Here is a 20,002-nt window from a genome sequence, read left to right on the forward strand (position 1 = left end):
ACAGGGTTAAAGGAATATTTCCTCATTGATGTAAGTCTGAGTAGCTCTATTGATAGGACTGGCCCAAGGACCCTTTTAATAGAGATTGTGTCATTTTTTAACCTATTTCATCAACCAACAAGTAATTTTTAAAGCATTTTAACATTCCTTTGGGCATATAACCAAACTGTGTCTCAGTGGGACTTAAATTCTTGAAGTATTGGCATGGAATCTGTGGATAAGCATACCTAATCTTCTGATAAATTAACTGAGCCTACTTCTGCATGACTTGAATTGTGCTAATGGCCAAGTCTTCCATTTAGTCTGAGGGCAGAAAATTATCTCTTCCTTCCGTGAAGCTGTCGCTATGTGGTCAAGTTTGTCTGAAAAGACTGGATTTGGTCCTGCATAACAATACTTGTATTCGTCTGACAGTCCAAGAAACACAGTACATTGATTTAGTTACAAGATTTGTGGAGTGATCACTTGTATTTTATTGCAGCCTGCAGAAGAGGTTAGGTACAGTTAGAGTAGGCAGAAGTTGAGGGGGAAGGAGTAAGAAAAAAGTATGTCTGTTTTTGCATTGTGGACTGTTCTCTTTTACATGTATACAAAGAGACAAAGTCCCTGTCAAGCACTAGAGTTTGGTCTCTAGGCTGGTGCCCTTTTTAGCACAAAAATTGCTGTGGGAGTTGCAAGCCCTGGGAAGCACTGATTGTTGCTGAGCGTGCTGTTTGTTTTGTATATTTTAGTTAATAATTACTAATGCTTTTAGATAAGTGTTGTTTGAAATACTAATCAATGAGCTCTATAGATTCCCTGCTTTGTACATAAACATGTCAGACTCCAGTGGAGAAAAAGGGGTTTATTTTATCCCAGATTTTTTATACAGTATGATTATTAACCTGTAGTTTAATCTCCTCATCTTCATGCTTTTATGGCTTGATCCTGCTTTTTGCAGGGGATCTACAATCTCATTAAAGGGCACAGATTAAAGGCACTCAACACCTTGCCAAGTGCTGGGATATGCCAGCTAATTTCTGTTGCATGTAGACTTTCCAATGCTTCTCACTCTACACGTGCATTGTAAATAAGGCTGCCTTGTACCTTATCATTTCCCTCTACAGAGCCACATTTGGAACCACAGTAGGTTTGCCAGGCTTCAGGTGCATAGGGTCAGTTTTCTCAGCCTGTAGTAGGAAAACCACTACCAAAATGTTTCAGATGAGGGGGAAGCAAAAAGGAAAATAAAGCTTGGATTTATGTGTGGATTATCCAGTGCTCAACAGGTTTCTTTGAGCTCTTCTAAAGCTCTGGTGCCCTCATGCTGTGTAGTAAAGACATGAGATCTCAGATGGAAAGTGGATTTGGGGCCACAGGTGCAGCCATTGCTGTTGCTATTCCAATGGAAATCATAGAATCATAGAATGGTTGGAAGAGACCCATCTGATCAGCCAGGAACTTTAGAAGAGAAAGCCCAGGGCGGCTGATGGCTTCTGCTTAATGCTGCCTTGGAAATCTTGTTTCTGATAAAATGTGCAAAGCTGCACTCTGCTCGCTCCATCTATGTTTGGTGCAATGTTTGGGCTGCTCATCTGTGCTTTTGCAGACCAGTGGTGGTCAGCCAGTGCCACTTAGGAAACAGAATTCTGTCTCATGGCTTCTGCTCTCCTCCTGAACACCGTGGGCTCGAGAGTCAGGTTACACAATGGCACCTTTAGTTTGTTTAAGGTATGGAAATTATGCACAGGAGCTCTTAAAAGAATATAAGGTTGTCAAGTGAAGTGAGAAATGTTGTAACATCGCCTTCTCAGCCTTCAATTGGATCCTGTGTGCATGCAAATTTGACAGTCTTTAATTGCATGTCTCCCGGATCTGTGGTGAATATAGCTTCTCAGTTCACATCAGAAAAAGCACTTTTTACTTCTCAAAAGCATTTTCTTGCACATCAAATATCATTATCTCTTAAAGATTGTCCAGACTGTAGGTATGGAGTACACCTCATCGGACAGAAAAGGCTTCCATAGGTTTTAGCTGCCTGAAACACTGCCCTAAGCAAACCTGCCCTTGGTCCTGAAAGTAGGATGGCAATGGTGAATGCCAACGTGAGACAAGGTCCTCACTGATTTGGTTTGTGTTGCCTTCAGATATGGTGTAGTCAGGCATCCTGGCGTGTCCATCCCCTTGTGAAAGGAGAAGGAAGGCAGGAGGTAGCAACAGGTTGCACTCGCCATATTGCGAGGGTGGAGAACTGCTTGGGACTTTGTGGGTCTCCAACCTATGGTCTGCAGACACTGTGCAGAATGCCTGATTGGCAGCCTCTTTCTCTACCAACAGTACATTCCCTTTGAAGACAAAGGAGCAAATGGGGGCTGTAAACTAGCCATAGAAGGAGAGAGTGACATCAATGAACATTCAACCACATAAACCAGCCTTACAGTCCAATGATACAAGGGGCAATGGGTACAAGCTTGAACACAAGAGATTCCAAAGAAGAATTTCTTTCCTGTTGAGGTGAGAGAGCACTGGAACAGGCTGCCCAGATGGATTGTGGAGTCTCCTTCTCTGGAGATGTTCAAACTCACTTGTATGAGTTCCTGTGTGACCTACTCTAGGTGGTCCTGCTCTGGCAGGGGGACTGCACTGGATGAGCTTTCAAGGTCCCTTCCAGCCCGTAAGATTCTGTGATTCTGTAAGTCTGAACCATTAGGGTTGTACAAGAATCGCATTGTTTGACTTTTTATTAGCCACATTCTTAGCATTATGGGAGAGGCACTGGAGAGAGTGGCACTCTGAGTCCAAAAGAGTTTCATAGAATCAATGGGAGTGGTTCTCTTAAAGACGGGCTGGAAAATAACAGTTAACAACTTGTTGCATGAGAAAATGAAGCAAGAGGGGAAGCAGTTTGTCAAATGCTATTATTTGTGGATAGTCTTAAATAAAGTGAATCACGAGGCCTCAAAACCTGTGGGGTGACCTTGTGCAAGCAGAGTACACCACCTACCAGGAGATGATAAATTTATGCGTGCACTGTACTCAGAACTGGAAAAGATGTTTTCCAAAGTTAGAACCTGTTGTGTTGGCACAACATTACATTCAAAGTAAAAAGCGTTGAACGCACTGGGAATTGTTGAAGAATATTCTGCCAGCTGCTCTAAATTATGATTTTACACTGCCATCAATAACAAAAAATGTTACACTAATGAGAAGCCGTTCTGTTGAAACAGAGAAATAGAAGTCGTGATAAAACATTAATTAATTGAGTATCAAAAAAAGGGAAAATAGAATAAGGCAGAAATGTTCCCACAGTGGTTTTTGTTCTTGAAACGGGGAAGAGGATGTGTCCACACTGTGCCGTGATCTAGAAAGGAGAGAAAGTTTGCTGCTTATAGCAAAGGAGGCTCTGAGACAAGCAGGAGTGATTGAAATTAAACATCCTCACATCCTACCAACTTCTACATCCAGGAATCTTCAAGGAAGTAGCTGAAAAGCTCTGTTAAGTGGCTGTTAATTTATAATAAATCTTGGGAAACAGGGGAAATTCCAGAAAACTGGAAGGCTGCCAATATTTCAGAAAGATGAAAGGGATGTCCCGGGGAACTGAAGGCTGGTTTAGCTTGACGTCAGTCCAGGGTAAAACAACGGAACAGCTATTTCAGGGTCTGTCAAGAGAGAACTTGGAGGGTAAAGGTATAGATAATTCCAGTAACAGTTGAAGAGAGAGCTTGTCAAACAAACCTCTGGTTTTCTTTGCTGTCGGGATTGCAAGCCTGCATGATAAAGGCAACTGTTGATGTTGTCTTTAGGAGGCCAGATTAGGTGATTCTTTCTGCCTTTTAGGTCTGTGAATTGAATAAGGAATGTCCCAAGATTAAAACTCCCCTGACAGAGTGTGCTAATTCAAACAGAAATAATCAAGTCTGTTTTCCTGGGATAAAGTGTGACTTAGTTTTGGGGTTTGCATGTGAATCTCCTGTTTGATTGTATTTGATGGCTTTTGCAGCTTTATGTGTGTTGGGTACACTGTAGTTCTGTGGGGGCAAAGAAACCAAACTTCAAAAAGCTGCATGGAAAGCTCAACAAATAATGTAAATATCCTCAAAGAAAAAAAATCTATCTTCTTATAGCAGCTTTTGCAGCTTTAGTCCCCCGTTCTTTACCATGGCAAAGAAGCTTTCATAAGCTCCTTTGGATCTTACAGGAGAAGGGAAGCTTGTCTTTGCCTTCTGCTGCCTTTGCAGTCCTCTGATAGGTAGGTGAAGATGCTACTTTTGGAACCAGGACCCAAATACATCATTTTTTTTCTTTCTTTCTTAGGCTGCAGTTGTGCTTAGTCAAAATGCCCATTTCTATCTCACATCCTCCTCTTACCTCAGTTATAGTCTGGTAGGTACTGGCAGCAAAAGTGATTGCTTTACATGTGCTTTTTTGTCTGCCACAGGAAAGGCAGTTTAGTTCCAGAATAAGGGCTGCTCCATGGATGATGGGACTTTAAATAGAAATCTAGGCATGAGCCAGACTCTTAGGGTGGTTGCAACTCTTGCTTAAACCTTCTGATAACAAAACGGCAATTCTCAGATCCTCCTAGGATCAAAACCATTGTCAGAAACCTCTGGTGTGGCCCAGCCATCCTCTTGCCACTTGCTCTGAGAATTTCTCTATGGTAATTTCAGTGATATTCTGATCATTTGATGGTTAGACAAACATGTGAAAACGGGATTTTTTGCATGTGTTGATAGGCCTTCCAAGGGCTACCTGTAAATCTGTAGATCCTAATGCAGCAATCACTAGATCTAATTTAGATTAGTAAAAATCAATGATTTAACCAAAAGGAAACATTTTTTCCTTCAGTACATGTGTCATCAAGGGAGAACATTATAGTTGGTATTGGTTTGGTTGTGGAAAGTGCTGCATGAGCAGTCAGCGGCCTGGTCTCTGAGGAGAAGGCGACACCTGTATTCATTCCCAGGAGCAGAAGGTGTGAAGCTGTACCTTGTGAAATTCAGTCCCAGATTTAACCCAGTGACCTGCTGCATGCGTTCCTACCCTTCACACATTAATCACAACAGACGTGTTCCAAAGGACATGCCAGTTTGTGTCCCAAGGAAACATGAAGGATATTCTGAACACCTGCTAACTTGCAGCAAAAAATGAAGAGCTTGCATTTTATGGGAAAAAAAAGCCCAAAAACAAAAGAGTGCAGATTTTTTTTTTCCCATAACAACTGTGTAGTATGACGGGAGAAAATGGACTTTTGTCATTTTTGCAACGTCTACAATTTGAGGAATCAAAGGTGTTAGCAATGGTTTTGACCATACCCTCCCATGCAGACAGAACTTCTTCCACCAGTTCTGCAGGTAGACTGGAAAAGCAGTAATTAGTACAGCCTGAAAAATGAAGAGAAAGTTAAGCAGGAGGTGCCATTTTAAGAGAGAACTCTGGAAAAAAAAACTCTAAAATAGTGCTCATTTGAAAGCAACTAAATTTTTCAAGTGCAGAGCTTCAGCACTGAACTCTACTGGAGTTTTTAAAGGCTGGGCTTCCTTGAGAATAACATATAGAGGAAATGACTAGCTTTTACTCAGATACCTTGTTGACATAATCTTTTGTATTAAAAGGCTTCTAAAAGGAGCAGAGCAGTGCCATTGTTCATAATTTGTAATTTCCAGACTGGTGGTATTGGGTCGATATCAGCCTGGCCTTTGTTCTCGTGGTTGTATTAGCAAGAGAGATTTCAAATAGAGACACAATCTTTGCTATCCTGAAGTGCTGTCATACTGGTAAGTGCCCTGTGTACTTGACCAGCCATTTATGCTTCAGCAAGTTTATTGTTTCAAACAGCATAGCTGTGCAAATTAGACATACATGGGCACATACAGCTATGGATGTACATGTAAATTGTTTAAAGATTCAGACATTCCTCAACCAAAACCTCAAAATACTCTTTTTAAAGCAAGGAGGGCAGAACCTAAACCTAGTGGGCCTTTGCCAGAATTTCCAACTTCTGTTTGTGTGGAAATCTTAAACCTTTTCAGAGAGCTCATCACACTGGAGGGCAAGATAAAAACAAATCACTAATTCATTTTGCCCTGTCAAATTCTTTATTCTTTCAATCCAATTTACCCCAAGGTCCTGAAGCTACTGACCAGTTCAGAAAGACATAATGTGTTGTTTGTTTTTCTTGGTGGTTTCCTGGCACTGTTTCAGTGTTGGGCATTCCCCATTCTGCTTTGAATAAGCTATTTTCGGTAGCAAACTTGGTTCCGGTCCCCTTCACCATGGCCAGCTACTGTAAAAAGCAATGTGAAAGCCATGAGAAGAGACTTTATCAGGGAAGAGTTCAGTACTCCTCAGTTTCCATGTACATATATATCAAGTGAGAGAATTCTGAGAAATAAGGGTAGTTGGTGGGTCTTCTGTTGTTCCTCTTCTTTTCCCACCTGGTTTTTCCCCCTCCATATCTACCAATGCTTCTGCCCTGAAGGCACCATCAGTTACATTTAAAGTACATTGCATGTTAAACCAAGCCTGACTTACTGTGTGTAGGAGAATTAGTAGTATAATGATATAATTTTTCCTGAGTCATAAAAAAGTGCAAGTGTATACTTTGCCTAATAAGCCTGTATAGGATGCATATGTCAATACGTGTACTACATGTCAACATTACTTGCAGGTTAACTAAAGCCTCTAAAGACCATGAGCTGTTACTACCTTGTTCAGCTGAGTTACATTTTCAAAAAACAGTAACAGCATAGCCCTCTGAAGTCAGGAAATGGGTTTTATCTGTATGTGAAATCTAAATTTATTTGGACTTTTGAAAGCAACCTCCAGTGGGAATCGCGGCTTCCTTATGGTACCAGTCTCTGAGCAACCTGAAGCATGGCTTCTTTAGAGTAGACACCTGGAGATTAAATCATAGAATCATAGAATAGTAGGGGTTGGAAGGGATCTTTAGAGATCATATGGTCCAACCCCCTGCAGAAGCAGGTTCACCTAGATCAGGTCGCATAGGAACATGTCCAGACGGGTCTTGAAGACCTCCAAGGAAAGGCACTCCACAGCAATATGAATTCTTGCCTTTAGATGTTACCAAATGTCTGTAGGACCCTGCTGCGTGCCCAACCAGACCTGCCTCTCTAGAGGGTGCCTGGGTAAATCCTCTCTTGGGTAAATCCTCTCTTAGCTGTTCCCCTTACTACTCATGGTCAATTGAAGGTCTTGCTTTCGGGTGGCAGAGTCAGAAGCATGAGCCATAGCTATCGCTGCTGGCCAAGAATGCTCTACAATGCCTTTTACACTTTTCTTAGAACAGAAGTTCCTTGAACAGTGGGAAAAGCTCGTTTCTGAAGATGTTCTTGCTAATAGCCCTGGCACCCACAGTATGTTTGTCAGGAGGCAAACTCGTGTAGCCTGCTAGTCTATTTTCAATTATCTGGGGTGCTCAGAGAAGAAGACATTAATATTTCTGAGGATGACATAGCAAATTACTACTGCTCCCTAACCTTTTTAAATTGCTAACACTGTTGTAATCTGTAATTACAGAAATCAGTGTGAGAATTGTGGCACATTATAATTATCTTTCCTGATACTTTATTGCTGTATGAATTATTAATCAAAATCACTCTTGTATAGTATTTGCAGCAACTAAGAAGAATAATGTATAATTAAATTTCGTTATTTCTATTTTTGTGCTGGTGTTTTATGATGTTGTAATTGATAATTAATTGGTTAAAAATTCACGCAGTTCTTGGGGGTTTCATATGACGGTGACTGCTCGGTATTCAGCATTTATTAATTGAATAATAGGCTCACTGAAGAGACCTTTGTATATAGTCTTCTGTCATTACAGTGAGCTCTCAAAAACGGTGAATTAATCATTAGGCCTTTCAATAGTTTCCTTTTAAAGGGAAGCAGTGACAATATAATCATATCCTTTGTTATTGTGGGTATAATTGAGAGATCGTAATAACCAATTATAAGGATGGTCATTTTAGGAGCTCTCAAGTGTCAGTGATTGATAAATCTCTTTAAAACCAAAGTGTTTATTACACAGAACAAGTCTTTTGATAGGAAAAAATATTACAAGATGGGGAAGAAAGCCTGGAAAATAATTTTCCTCCCACTTGCCATTTAGAAACAGTGCATGTTTATTCCTAAAAACTGTCAAGTCTGATGTGCTTTTGCTGGCATTTCTCTCAACTTTTTCATTATTTTATCATCATCCTCCCCATTTTTTTTTTGTAGTACCTTGTGCTAAGTTGTTAGGAGGAGAAAAAAAAATAACTCAGAACAAAAGAGCTCTTTTTTTTTCACACTCTCTGCATCGGATTGAAGAGAAATAGTCAGCTGTACACACACAAATCTGCAGTTCAGATGCTCCAGCTACCTCTGACCAACGAGTCCTGGATGCATTCAAGCTGATCACTTCAGGTTACTCCTCAGTGTCCTGTTTTTTTACTGTTAGTGGAACTGATTGGAAGTGTGTGAACAGGAACTAAAAACAACCCCCGTTCAGTATTGATCCTCTCTTAAATACATGATTCAAATAATGTGTTTCTGAGACAGTGGTTAGGAGGTCAATAAAGATGGATAATACAGACACATTCCTCTGCCCAGGCGGTTTGCTTTTAGCCAATGTGCTGGAGCATGTGAATATTCATCCCATGTAAACTTGTACCTTGAGTATTGTGGGTATTCTTATTAGGAGTGACTAATCCTTTTACAAATCTGGTGAGCTCCGTGCCCAGTAACGTGCAGCTGTGATCAGTTGTACAAATGGTTTATTGCAGTGACTGTGAAATCTCTCAGGAAAAACAAAAGAAGCGTTTTCCTATGAGTACGGGGAACAATTTCAGTTCGTTTCCACGGTCAGGAATCACAGCTCTTCTTCTTACAAATTCCATTGTCTTACTGCTTTTTTTTTTTTTTACTTTCCTTGCTTTTTTCCTGGAGCATGTCCAGAGACAGACACCAGGGCTGGTGAAGCATTGTGGGGACCATCTGAGGGAGCTGGGGATGTTTAGCTTGGAAAAGAGGAGGCTGAGGGGACACATGGTCACTGTCTACAACTACCTGACAGGAGGCTGTAGTGAGGTGGAGGTTGGTCTCTTTTCCCAAGTAACAAGTGATAAGACAAGAGGAAACCGCCTCAAGTTACTCCAGGAGGGATTTAGATTGGATATTAAGAGCTTTATCACTGAGAGAGTTCTTAGACACTGGATGTTTGGCAGTGTTGTGTTAGTGGCGGGACTCAATGATCTTAAAGGTCTTTTCCAACCAAAACAGTTCTGTGATTCTATACTTGGGTGCTCTCTACTATTTGTGACACTAGAAACAATGCAGTGCTGCTTTGACCTTTTTATTTTTTGTCATTTGTATAATATTCATTGAATTGATCCTGCATGTTGAGGAGGGCTTTTTCTCTTTCTTTGCCAGTAATCTTTTTCATTGCTCTCCTGAGAATTTCGTTTCTCCCTGTTTCAACATCAGAAGTCAGACACAGATACCACACAACAGTGTATTACACCAGAAGTAACTAGGAAATACATGTCTTTATTAAGATATTTATATCTCTCTCTAAAATCTGTCTCTAGGTGATGACAGTTTGTCTGTCTCCAGTCTGTCTTTTCACGAGAGACTCCAAATTGGAAGTGAGACTCCAGGTCAATGAGTTCCCATTTTACTGTGATGGTGGTCAAACACTGCAAAAAGTTTGTCCAGACATGGTGTGAGGTCTCCACTGTTGGAAGAGGCTCAAAACCCTACAGCACACAGTCCTGAGCAGCCTTCTCTCTGTTTTGAGCAGGGAGGCTACACTAGATGATATCTAGAGCTCCTCTCCAACCTCAACCATTCTATCTCTAATTGCCACTTGTGTATAACAGTGCCCTGGGTTTAGCATGTCACCCTGTTAGCATCTAATTCTTTTTTATATTCTTTTTTAAAAATTCCCAACAATACCTATCATCTTTTAATTCTCTTTTGAACACAGAAAGTTCCACTTAAGGAAAAACTGTTTTATGTTAAAGGTGAGGGAGCCCTGGCACAGGCTGCCCAGGGAGAGTGTGGAGGCTCCTTCTTGGTAAGTTTTCAAACCCACCTGGATACGTCTGTGGAATTCTAGGTCACTAATCAGTGTAGATTCATCAGACAATTCATGTTAGAAAGGACTTGAGGAGGTTCCTATCACAGCCTCCTGCTCAAAGGAGGTCGGCTCTGAGATCAGAGCAGGTTTCTCAGTGCTACATCCAGTCTAGTCTTGAAAACCTCTAAGGATGGAGAGGAATCAACCTCTCCAGGCAACCTGTTCCTCAGTTTTTCCTTATGTTCAGTCTAAATCTCTGTTGCTTAAAATTGCTCACAGTGTCTGGCCTCACCTTCTCAATGACCTCAAGTGGTAGGCTGCTGTTTAGACCCTGGTACACCCAGGCAGTCTCCCATCAGTGTACTAAGTTGGCCCAACCGTGCTTTAACTTCAGAGAGAGAGGAGCTCCAGTGTGTTGCATGGCATAACTGTGGCCAGATGTGAGCCAGTACTGTTGCCATTTGGAGGAATTTTACCATTAACCTGCTGAAAATTACCCCTGAATCACTTCTCTGCTGAACAGAGTTTAGCCTAAGTGATTTCCAGTCTGACGCAATGTCTCACCTTATGGCCACTGAGCTTTTCTAACAGCCTTTTGTAAAGGTTTTGTCAAAGGATTTCTGAAAGTCAGCACTAATTACATGTACCAGTGTTCCTCACTGCTAATTTGACACACTTCAGGAATTCTAATAGAGCCCATCAGAGACATGACTTCCCCTTGCAGAAGCCATGCTGCTTTGTCACGATGATAATTTGCCTGGTTAAGTGCTCTGTAGCTCTGCCATGACTGAGATTTACCCTTTCATGTAATTAACCCAGTTCTGATGCAGGACTTTCTGGTCTGTCTTGATAAGATTTTCACTCCCCTAATGTTTCCCTTTAAAAACAGACACCACATTGCCTGCCCTCTAGCCTTGTGAGGCAAGAGCTGGCTTTTTGGTGATTGGTGATGTATTTTTGGTAGCAGCTCAGGCAATGCATTTATGAGTTCCTGGAGAGTTTTGGGTGAGCGCCAGCCAGCAGAGACAACGTGCTGCAAACCAAAGTGATTTGGATGTTCCATGAGCAACTTCTTTGGTCTCCTGAGGTTTCACGTGCCTCCTTCATGCTGCTCATGCAAAAGGACTCGGTAGGATCTCCCATCCATGGCTGTGGAAGGATGGTGTAAGCAGCGTTCCAGTTCACAGTGGCTGGCCTTTACCAGCAACTTTTTTTTGGCACAGTTTCAATGGTGCTTTCCTTGCCCACAATAGTTCGTGCCAGTTTCTGGAAACTTTTGTTTCAGAGGCTTTTTCTGGCAGTATGGTGACCTATATGCAAACAAATACACAGCATGTCCTTTTGAGAGGAGAAAGGCTTGCTAAGACATTCTCTCTTCAGTTTCAAGAAATACCAAGTGTGTAGCAATGATTTCCATGAAGAACGTTCAGCAAAGTCAGCATAATACTGAATTGAGCAAAAAGCTATGTGGTTTGAATTAACACTGTATAAAAGACTTTCAGCCTTGTTTGCCTCAGAGTTCTGAGTTAATACCCAATCCCTGCTTTTCTTCCAAGGGGGGGAAAAACCCAAAGTCCAATTCTGCTCATTGTCTTGCTACTACATGCCAACACCCTACAGTGACCTTTTCTCTTTACACTCTAAACTCTTCCCTCATGAAAATGAACAGTATGCTTCCCAGCACGGGCTTTCACCATCTTGCTCCTATCCTGCAGGATAAAGCCCTCTTGGAGAGGAAACACCTCGTGTCAGGAGGTCATTCAGTCGATGGCAGATAGTGGAAAAGGGAAGATCGTAAATCACTGGTGTTGAAACATTAAAAGCTTGAGGGGGTTTTTTTTGGCCTAAGTGGTCCTGAGCTGCAGCCCAGCTCTGGCTTCCCTGTGCGCAACACAGGGCTCAGGGTGCTTCCTGGAGCAGCCAGGGGCACAGCCGGGGGAAGTCTGTGTCGGGCTGAGATCGCAGCCGCAGGCCAGGGCATCCACGCAGGCTCTGTGGCTGTGGGAAGGGGCACAACACAGATCTGCTTTTGGGAAGCCCACGAGGTCATCGCAGTGGCCCTGGGAAAACACAGCGACACAAGCAGCTGGGTGGACGCCGTGGCCGGGGACCTGCTGAGAAGGACAGGGCGATTCGCAGCCCCACACCTCAGTACCACGTAGGTCAGGTTTCCTAACATAGAAGGCAGGCTCGTTAGCCAGAGGGAAAACACACCGTGGTATTTTCAGCACTTCACAGGGCATGCAACATTTTTATTTTAAAAGAGAAACCACACTTGATGAGAACTGCAGTTAAAAAGTGGGAAATTACTAATTAGCAACCGAGTAATTCAGGGTTTGATTCACACAAATTGCCCTATTACTGTAAAAAAAAAAAGGGATTTCAATTTCAGGCAAACATTGGGGTTCGGGTTTTTTTTAAGAGGCATTGAAAATATAATTGATGTTCTGTTCATTACCTGCCAGGTTTCAGGTTTCTTGTTCAGTTTTTCATCCTCTGAGACATTACAGACATAACACAAGTTTGGAAAGAAAAGGGAAGAAAAAAATTAACGCTTTCCCCTTCACATTGTCATTTGCAACTCTCAGGTTTTCCCACTAGATTGTTCTTGTAAACTCCTGCCTTTCATAGCACGCAAGAGTGACCGCTTAGAACATCATTACAACACTATCGTTAGCATCAGAGCTCAGTTACACAGAAAGCTGTGAGTGGGATGAGCTGAGTATCGTTTTCTCTTTTACCTTACTGGAGTGCTAATAAAATGATTGCTGTCAGTTCTTCTTATTAGTCTCAGTTTATGGAGAGGAAAAGAAACGGAAATTAAGCCTGTTCAAGAAATCCAACCAGTAGCATAAAAAGCCCCAAGGTGCCTCCCTCCTCTACCTGTATGCAGATCAATAGGCAGCTAGGTATCTTGTCTCTGGATATAAAGTCATTGAATCACAGAATCTCAAGGGCTGGAAAGGACCTCGAAAGATCATCCAGGCCAACCCCTCTGCCAGAGCAGGACCAGCTAGAGTAGGTCACACAGGAACTCATCCAGGTGGGTTTGAATGTCTCCAGAGAAGGAGACTCCACACCCCATCTGGGCAGCCCCTTCCAGTGCTCCCTCACCTCAACAGGGAAGTTTTCCCTTGTATTTCTTTGGAACCTCTTCTGTTCCAGCTTGTACCCATTGCCCTTGTCCTATCATTGGCCATCACAGAGAACAGCCTGGCTCCACCCTCCTGACACCCACCCTTAATGTATTTCTAAACACCATTGTAACAAGTAGAAGCAAAATTCCTCCTCTACTACTTTTTAATGTGGATGTTTGCAGCATTTTTCTTTGCTAGTACAAAATACAATGTTGTGTGCTATATTGTTAATGCGTATAGATGAGTAGACAAAACATGACTTCAAACTATTTCTCTTGCCATGAGTTCAAAACAGAGTACAATTCTTCTACAGTGTCATTCAAAATATACTAATCTAGACAAGAATGGACTTAAGAGGACCAATTTATTACTTGTAAGTATTTACTAGACTTCTTATTGGTAACTCCATCTCCTCACCTTTATAGGAGTATTTTTTAACCACTGGCTATTATGACTCTTCCTACTAAATAGTTACTCTTGTCAATGTTACAAAACTGTAATATTACTGGAAGTCTCTTAATGGGATGCTTATGGTTTCTCTTTTACCGGTACTTTTAATATATACTGCTGACTCATGCTACATTTCTGAGTACCCAGCTGAAATGCCTACATGGGCAGAAAAAGACCCAACCAATCAACCCAGATTAGCCCTTCCCCTCAGTTCAAGAAGGACAGGGAGCTGCTGGAGAGAGTTCAGCACAGGGCCACCAAGATGATGAAGGGAGTTGAGAATCTCCCTTATGATGAAAGGCTGAGGGAGCTGGGGCTCTTCAGCTTGGAGGAGACTGAGGGGTGACCTCATTCATGTTTACAAATATGTAAAGAGTGAATGTCAGGAGGATGGAGCCAGGCTGTTCTCAGTGATGGCCAATGATAGGATAAGGGGCAACAGGTACAAGCTGGAACAGAAGAAATTTCAAAGAAACACAAGGGAAAACTTCTTCCCTGTTGAGGTGAGGGAGCACTGGAAGGGGCTGCCCAGATGGGCTGTGGAGTCTCCTTCTCTGGAGGCATTCAAACCCACCTGGATGAGTTCCTGTGTGACCTCCTCTAGATGGTCCTGCTCTGGCAGAGGGATTGGACTGGATGATCTTTCACGGTCCCTTCCAATCCTTAAGATTCTGTCATTCTGTGATTTATGGTACAGCACTATAATGCCAAAGCACTGCTGCCTGTTGCCCGTAGCCGTGTATGCCTCTGAGTCTACCTCTCAGAAAGCAGAGACTGTTCACAATAAGGGAAAGCAATTCCCTAAAGTACTTGAAGTTAATGCATTTGCATGACTTTCCTTTCAGCAGAAGGTAGAATAATATATACAAATTATCTTTTTTCTCTTGTAAGCCCTAAACCAAGCATGTTTGGCTTGTTTTGGGGTACATAGTGTGTTCAGACAGCAGCATAAGCTTTTGCACTTTTCTACTTAGAAAAATTGAAATAAGGCGAAGAGGATTCAGTCTGATACTGGGCTGAAAGTTTTGGGTGAAAGAATTACTTCAACGTGTTTAAGTGGAAAGGGTGTTTATGTGGTGCTGGGTGATCTGATCCCTGCCACTATTATGACTGCGAGTCCTGTCCCTGTGTTTAGAGGCATTGCCAGTTCTGCTTGTGTTAGAAATTGCAGAGCACCAACCAGAGAACTCCCTGCCTCTGGCACTTGTAATGAGTGTCTTACATCCTTCCAACCTCTGCTGTGCGGTCAGGAGGGGTAAACTTACTTGCAGGCACAAGCAACCCCAGCACCAACGTGCTGCCCTGCTGCCTGAGGCTCAAGGGATTTTCTTGCATCTGTGGATCTGTAAATGGCATTAAACCGCTGGTGAAGGCGTGGGCTTTAGCCATACCTGGAAACAGATTTCATCTGAAGCCACCAAACATCTTTCTCTCCCACTTAAGGCTTAAAATTGCTCTTATTGTGATTGAGAAATGAAGAGGCTGTGGTTAGTGGCTTGTCTTCATTGGGTAGGATTCCACCTTGCCTTTCACTTGAGCTGATGCATTTAAGTGTAAACATACAGTGCTGCCTGTCCACTGGAGAACAGCCTGGGGTTTTGAGGGTTTTTTCCCTTCATCTGAAATTCACAGAAGCAAGCACAAAGCCATTTTTTTCACTGTTATTAAAAACAACAGGCACTTTTGGGTTTTTGCTAAAAACCTTCTAGAATTTCCCATGTCCCCATGTTACTGCCTCTACTAAATTGAAAATCATAGATGCATAGTAGGTGGTTGAAGGAAAGCACTTTGCAGTCCATCTAAACTCTATTTTTGTTTTGAAGGGGGAAGTTGAGGGGCAGTAGGTAGTTGAAGGGCAGTGGAATGAAAGCTGGTGGCAACAAACACCTTTCCTGATAACTTTCCTGAGCAATTTGCCCAGAGTTGAGTTAATGGGCTGCTTGACAGTGGTCCCAGAATATCCAGGAATCTGCCCTGCTGAGGCCTCATCTGGAGTCCTGTGTCTAGTTCTGGGCTCCTCAGCTCAAGAGGGACAGGGAAGTGCTAGAGAGAGGCCAGCACAGGGCCACCAAGATGATCAGGGGAATGGAACATCTTTCATATGAGGAAAGGCTGTGGGAACTGGGGCTGTTTAGTCTGGAGGAGACTGAGGGAAGATCTCATTAACATTTATGAATATATAAATGGTGGGTGTCAGGAGGCTGGGGCAGCACTTTTTTCTCCAATGACAGGCATAATGGAAAGAAGCTGGAACAAAAAAAGTTCCATTGAAACATAAGGAGAAACTATTTCCCTGTGAGGTGAGGGAGCCCTGGCACAGGCTGCCCAGGGGAGGGTGTGGAGACTTCTTCTCTGGAGGTCTTCAAATCCCACCTGGACTCATTCCTGTGTGACCTGATCTAGGTGGACCTGCTTTGGCAGGGAGGTTGGACTAGATGATCTCTAGAGTTCCCTAACCCCTACCATTCTACGTTTCTGTGAATCAGGCAACACCCCAGCGTGCCACATTTGCTCGGTGGCTGCGTTGCTCCTCACCACCTTGTCTGTTTTCTTCCTTCCTTCTCCCCTGCAGGGTGTGAACGGCATGTCTGTGGATGAGAAGACTGACTCCCCCATGTATGTGTATGAGTCAACGGTGCACTGTACCAATATTCTCCTCTGCTTAAATGACCAGCGGAAGCAGGACATTCTCTGTGACGTGACGCTGATCGTGGAAGGGAAGGAGTTCCGCGCCCACCGGGCTGTGCTGGCTGCCTGCAGCGAGTACTTCTTGCAGGCCTTGGTAGGGCAGACGGAAAATGACCTGGTGGTCAGCCTGCCGGAAGAGGTACAGTATGTCGCCGTGCCCCTGCCCTCAACACAAGCCCTTTCCATCCCATGCAGTGAGGGCTCCGTGGTCTGCTAACATGGCAAAGGGGAGCGTGGCGTGGCTGTCAGTGCCTGCCCTGGCATGGCTCTGGGTGTGGGATTTATGTTTGGGTGGGTTGCAAATCCCTCCTCTCTGGCACCTCATATCCCCGTCTATCTCTTTCCCCTCCTGCACCTCATTCAGCCTTGCTTCCTCTCACCTTTGTTCAGCACAAGTCTGGGATTGAACTGCTTCAGGTCATGTGTTTTCCACCAAGAAACCATGAACACGGTCTGTCAAAAAAACAGGGTTTTTCTCATGCAGCCTGGCTTCCACAGCAGGAAGCCAAGGGACCTAGAAAATACATACCTCACTGGAAAGTTTACTTTATTTTACCACAGAATCTCACTGGCTGGCTTCCACCCCCACTGTAGTTTCCTCACAGCCGTAGGGCCGTGACAGCGCAGCTCCCGTAGGTCACACCGGTGGCTTTGCTGCCCACAGACGAGACATCTGCCGGTTGGCCAGGCCTACCATCACCCTCCACCTCTGCCCAGCACCACCAACTGGCCAGTGCAGCATGGGAAGGGTAGCGATATTCCCAGGGCATGCAAAGGCAGTCACTCAGTGGGAAGGTACTCTGGCACAAAGAGGGGTTTTCACCATCATTTGCTTAATGCCCATGAAGAAGCATGGTGTGTGGTTTTAAATGACAGGTCCCAAAGTGTCACACGTTTTTTCCGCCTCTGGTCTAGCTCTCCAGAGACCAACAGCATCATGATGTTGTCACAGCATGAGTTGGAGAGCATTTAGTAGAAGTAGGTCACCGGGTGTGTCTTCTTGAGTCTTGACACTGAGTGTTACTCATTAAGATGTTTCAACCCAGACATTTTGCATAGGAGCTTAGAGAAATTGCAGAGGACGCACTAGGATGCACACTATGATTCTACTGCATCCACTAATAATTTCCAGTGGAAGAACCAAGTCTCAGTCAGTGTTGCATAGTTTTCACACCACAAAGCAAGGATAGGAGCAGAGAGGTGACAAAACATGTCCAGGGGTGCATAGATACGAAGAGACAAGAGATTGTCAGCGTTGGTGAGGCCTCCATGTATGATTCAGGTGCTATCAGACAAAGAAAAACAAAAGAAATTCAAGTAAGCACAAGGAGTGACTGAGATGTTCAGAAGGAGTCTGGCCCAAAGGAGGAGAAGACAAGACTGCCGTGACATGCTGCAGCTCCATGTAGGCAACCAAGATATAACAACTGAGAGGGAGAGTTTTTCTTTAATAGTAAAAGACCATGTTTACACAAGCATTGATTGGTTTCAACTGGCTTTTCCTAAAAGTAGACTGGAAATTAGCAGATTTCTAGTCACAGCAGCAGCGAGGTGCTGAGCCACAGGCCAGTAGGAGGAGCAGGGTGGTGGAGGGATGATCATCTCTCTGCACTTGGTGACCAGTCCTGCGTTCATATGGCACGAAAGAGTTAAAAGTCAAAGGTTTGCCTTTCTATGTGTTTTATATGAGATACTACATCAAAATCTTTTAGTCCAACAGTAAGTTATTTCTATGTAAGTGAACCTCATGAGATGCAGGACAAGTGCAGAGTCCTGCATCTGGGAAGGAACAACCCCATGCACCAGTACAGGCTGGGGATTGACCTGCTGGAGAGCAGCTCTGCAGAGAGAGAACTGGGAGTGCTGGTTGATAATAAACTGACCATGAGCCAGCAATGTGCCCTCAGGGCCAAGAAGGCCAATGGCAGCCTGGGATGCATCAAGAAGAGTGTGGGCGGCAGGTCGAGGGAGGTTCTGCTCCCCCTCTACTCTGCCCTGGTGAGGCCTCATCTGGAGTCCTGTGTCCAGTTCTGGGCTCCTCAGCTCAAGAGGGACAGGGTACTGCTGGAGAGAGTCCAGCACAGGGCCACCAAGATGATCAGGGGGCTGGAACATCTTTCATGTGAGGAAAGGCTGCAGGAACTGGGGCTGTTTAGTCTGGAGGAGACTGAGGGGGGATCTCATTAATATTTATAAGTATATAAATGCTGGGTGTCAGGAGGTTGGGACATCCCTTTTTCGATGGTATCTAGCAACAGGACAAGGGGTAATGGGATGAAGCTGGAACACAGAAAGTTCCATTGAAACATAAGAAAAAACTATGTCAATGTTGAGGTGAGGGAGCCCTGGCACAGGGAGGGTGTGGAGTCTCCTTCTCTGAAGGTCTTCAAGACCTGCCTGGACATGTTCCTATGTGCCCTGATCTAGGTGGACCTACTTTAGCAGGGGGGTTGCACCAGATGATCTCTAAAGATCCCTTCCAACCCTACCATTCTGATTCTAAGTGAATCCTCTTTGGATAAATGAAGTATTGTAGTTTGACAGTTCAGAATGTATCTCAGCGACAGATCAAGAAGTTGTAGTGACTTAGGATTATGCTGACTGCTGTTAACAGCTCCAGTGAAGCCCATGGATTTGCAGAAGCAGTGAATCTAGCTCTTCAGGTTTTTCCCAGTCACACTTCACTGAAGATCACCACCACTGTTGTTTTGCCTCGTGCTTTTAGTTGCAGAGCATCAGGGCTGTAACTTTCTCATCCTGGAAAAGAACTCCCTTAGCCTATTAAAAAAGGACCTACAGTTACCAATACTTGCCAATACAGATATTTTCCACATGCAAATTAATTGCTGTTAACTACATTGAATGTAATTTGTTCAGTGGCTACTGTACTTGAATATGTGAGGTGATCAGGTAAACAATTTCCTCACAAATGCTAGTCACTTGGGGTAAAGAGAACTGCCTGACGCACTTCCCTATTTCACAGTTATTCTTTGGTTAAGATGCACATCTCTACTCCTGGCACTGCTCTGCTTCAGAGTGCTGGGCAGAGTGTGTGTAGATATGGGAAGTGCCTCCAACAAAGAACAGTTCTTTTCACCATGAAAGGAACTGAAAGGCTCCTGGTTTTTAAGAGGGGAAACACCATCTTAGTTACATTGCATTAAAAGAAGTTAGCAGAGTCTTTTTCAGTTCACAAGCTCATGACTCTTCTCAAAGGCTATTGCTTTTAGTTTGTGGTCTGCAGAGTTCTGGCAGCCAATGAGTTATTTCTAAAAGTGTCTGTGGAAACTGATTTAGTCTGTTATGTAGGGGCTTATTCCTCCAGTGGAGAAATTTCAAACAAAAGTTGAAAGTTAATATCCTGAGCCAATACATTTTTCAAGCTTCTAGACAATATCTGTTGGCACATAGTTGTGGCAGAAAAACAGAGGCTGAAAATCATTTTTAAATGTAGTCTTCACAGTTCAAAACTTTTCCAAAGGTGGACATCACTTGTAAATTAATAAAGCTGGTTTTAAGTAGCCATACAAGCATTGCATTTTAAATTCTGCTTGTGGTCTGTAAACTGATAAAATACACAATTCTGGAGAAAAGGCATTATTATTGCTCAAAGGTTCAGTGTTGGAGATGGGTAAAACTTTATATATATGTATATATATATATA

General features: G+C 43.4%; 1 protein-coding gene across 2 annotated transcripts in view; it reads left to right on the plus strand.

Annotated features, from left to right (window-relative positions):
* The window catches only part of BACH2 (BTB domain and CNC homolog 2), a 205,816-nt gene that overhangs the window by 136,167 nt on the left and 49,647 nt on the right, over positions 1-20,002 (plus strand). For both annotated transcript variants that reach the window (XM_061990982.1, XM_061990983.1), the window contains exon 5: positions 16,223-16,477. In XM_061990982.1, coding sequence (XP_061846966.1) covers positions 16,235-16,477 — 243 coding nt within the window. In that variant the 5' untranslated portion in view covers positions 16,223-16,234. The remainder of the gene's footprint in view (positions 1-16,222; positions 16,478-20,002) is intronic.

The sequence above is a fragment of the Colius striatus genome, chromosome 2 (genome assembly GCF_028858725.1).
Source record: "Colius striatus isolate bColStr4 chromosome 2, bColStr4.1.hap1, whole genome shotgun sequence".
Classification (NCBI taxonomy): domain Eukaryota; kingdom Metazoa; phylum Chordata; class Aves; order Coliiformes; family Coliidae; genus Colius; species Colius striatus.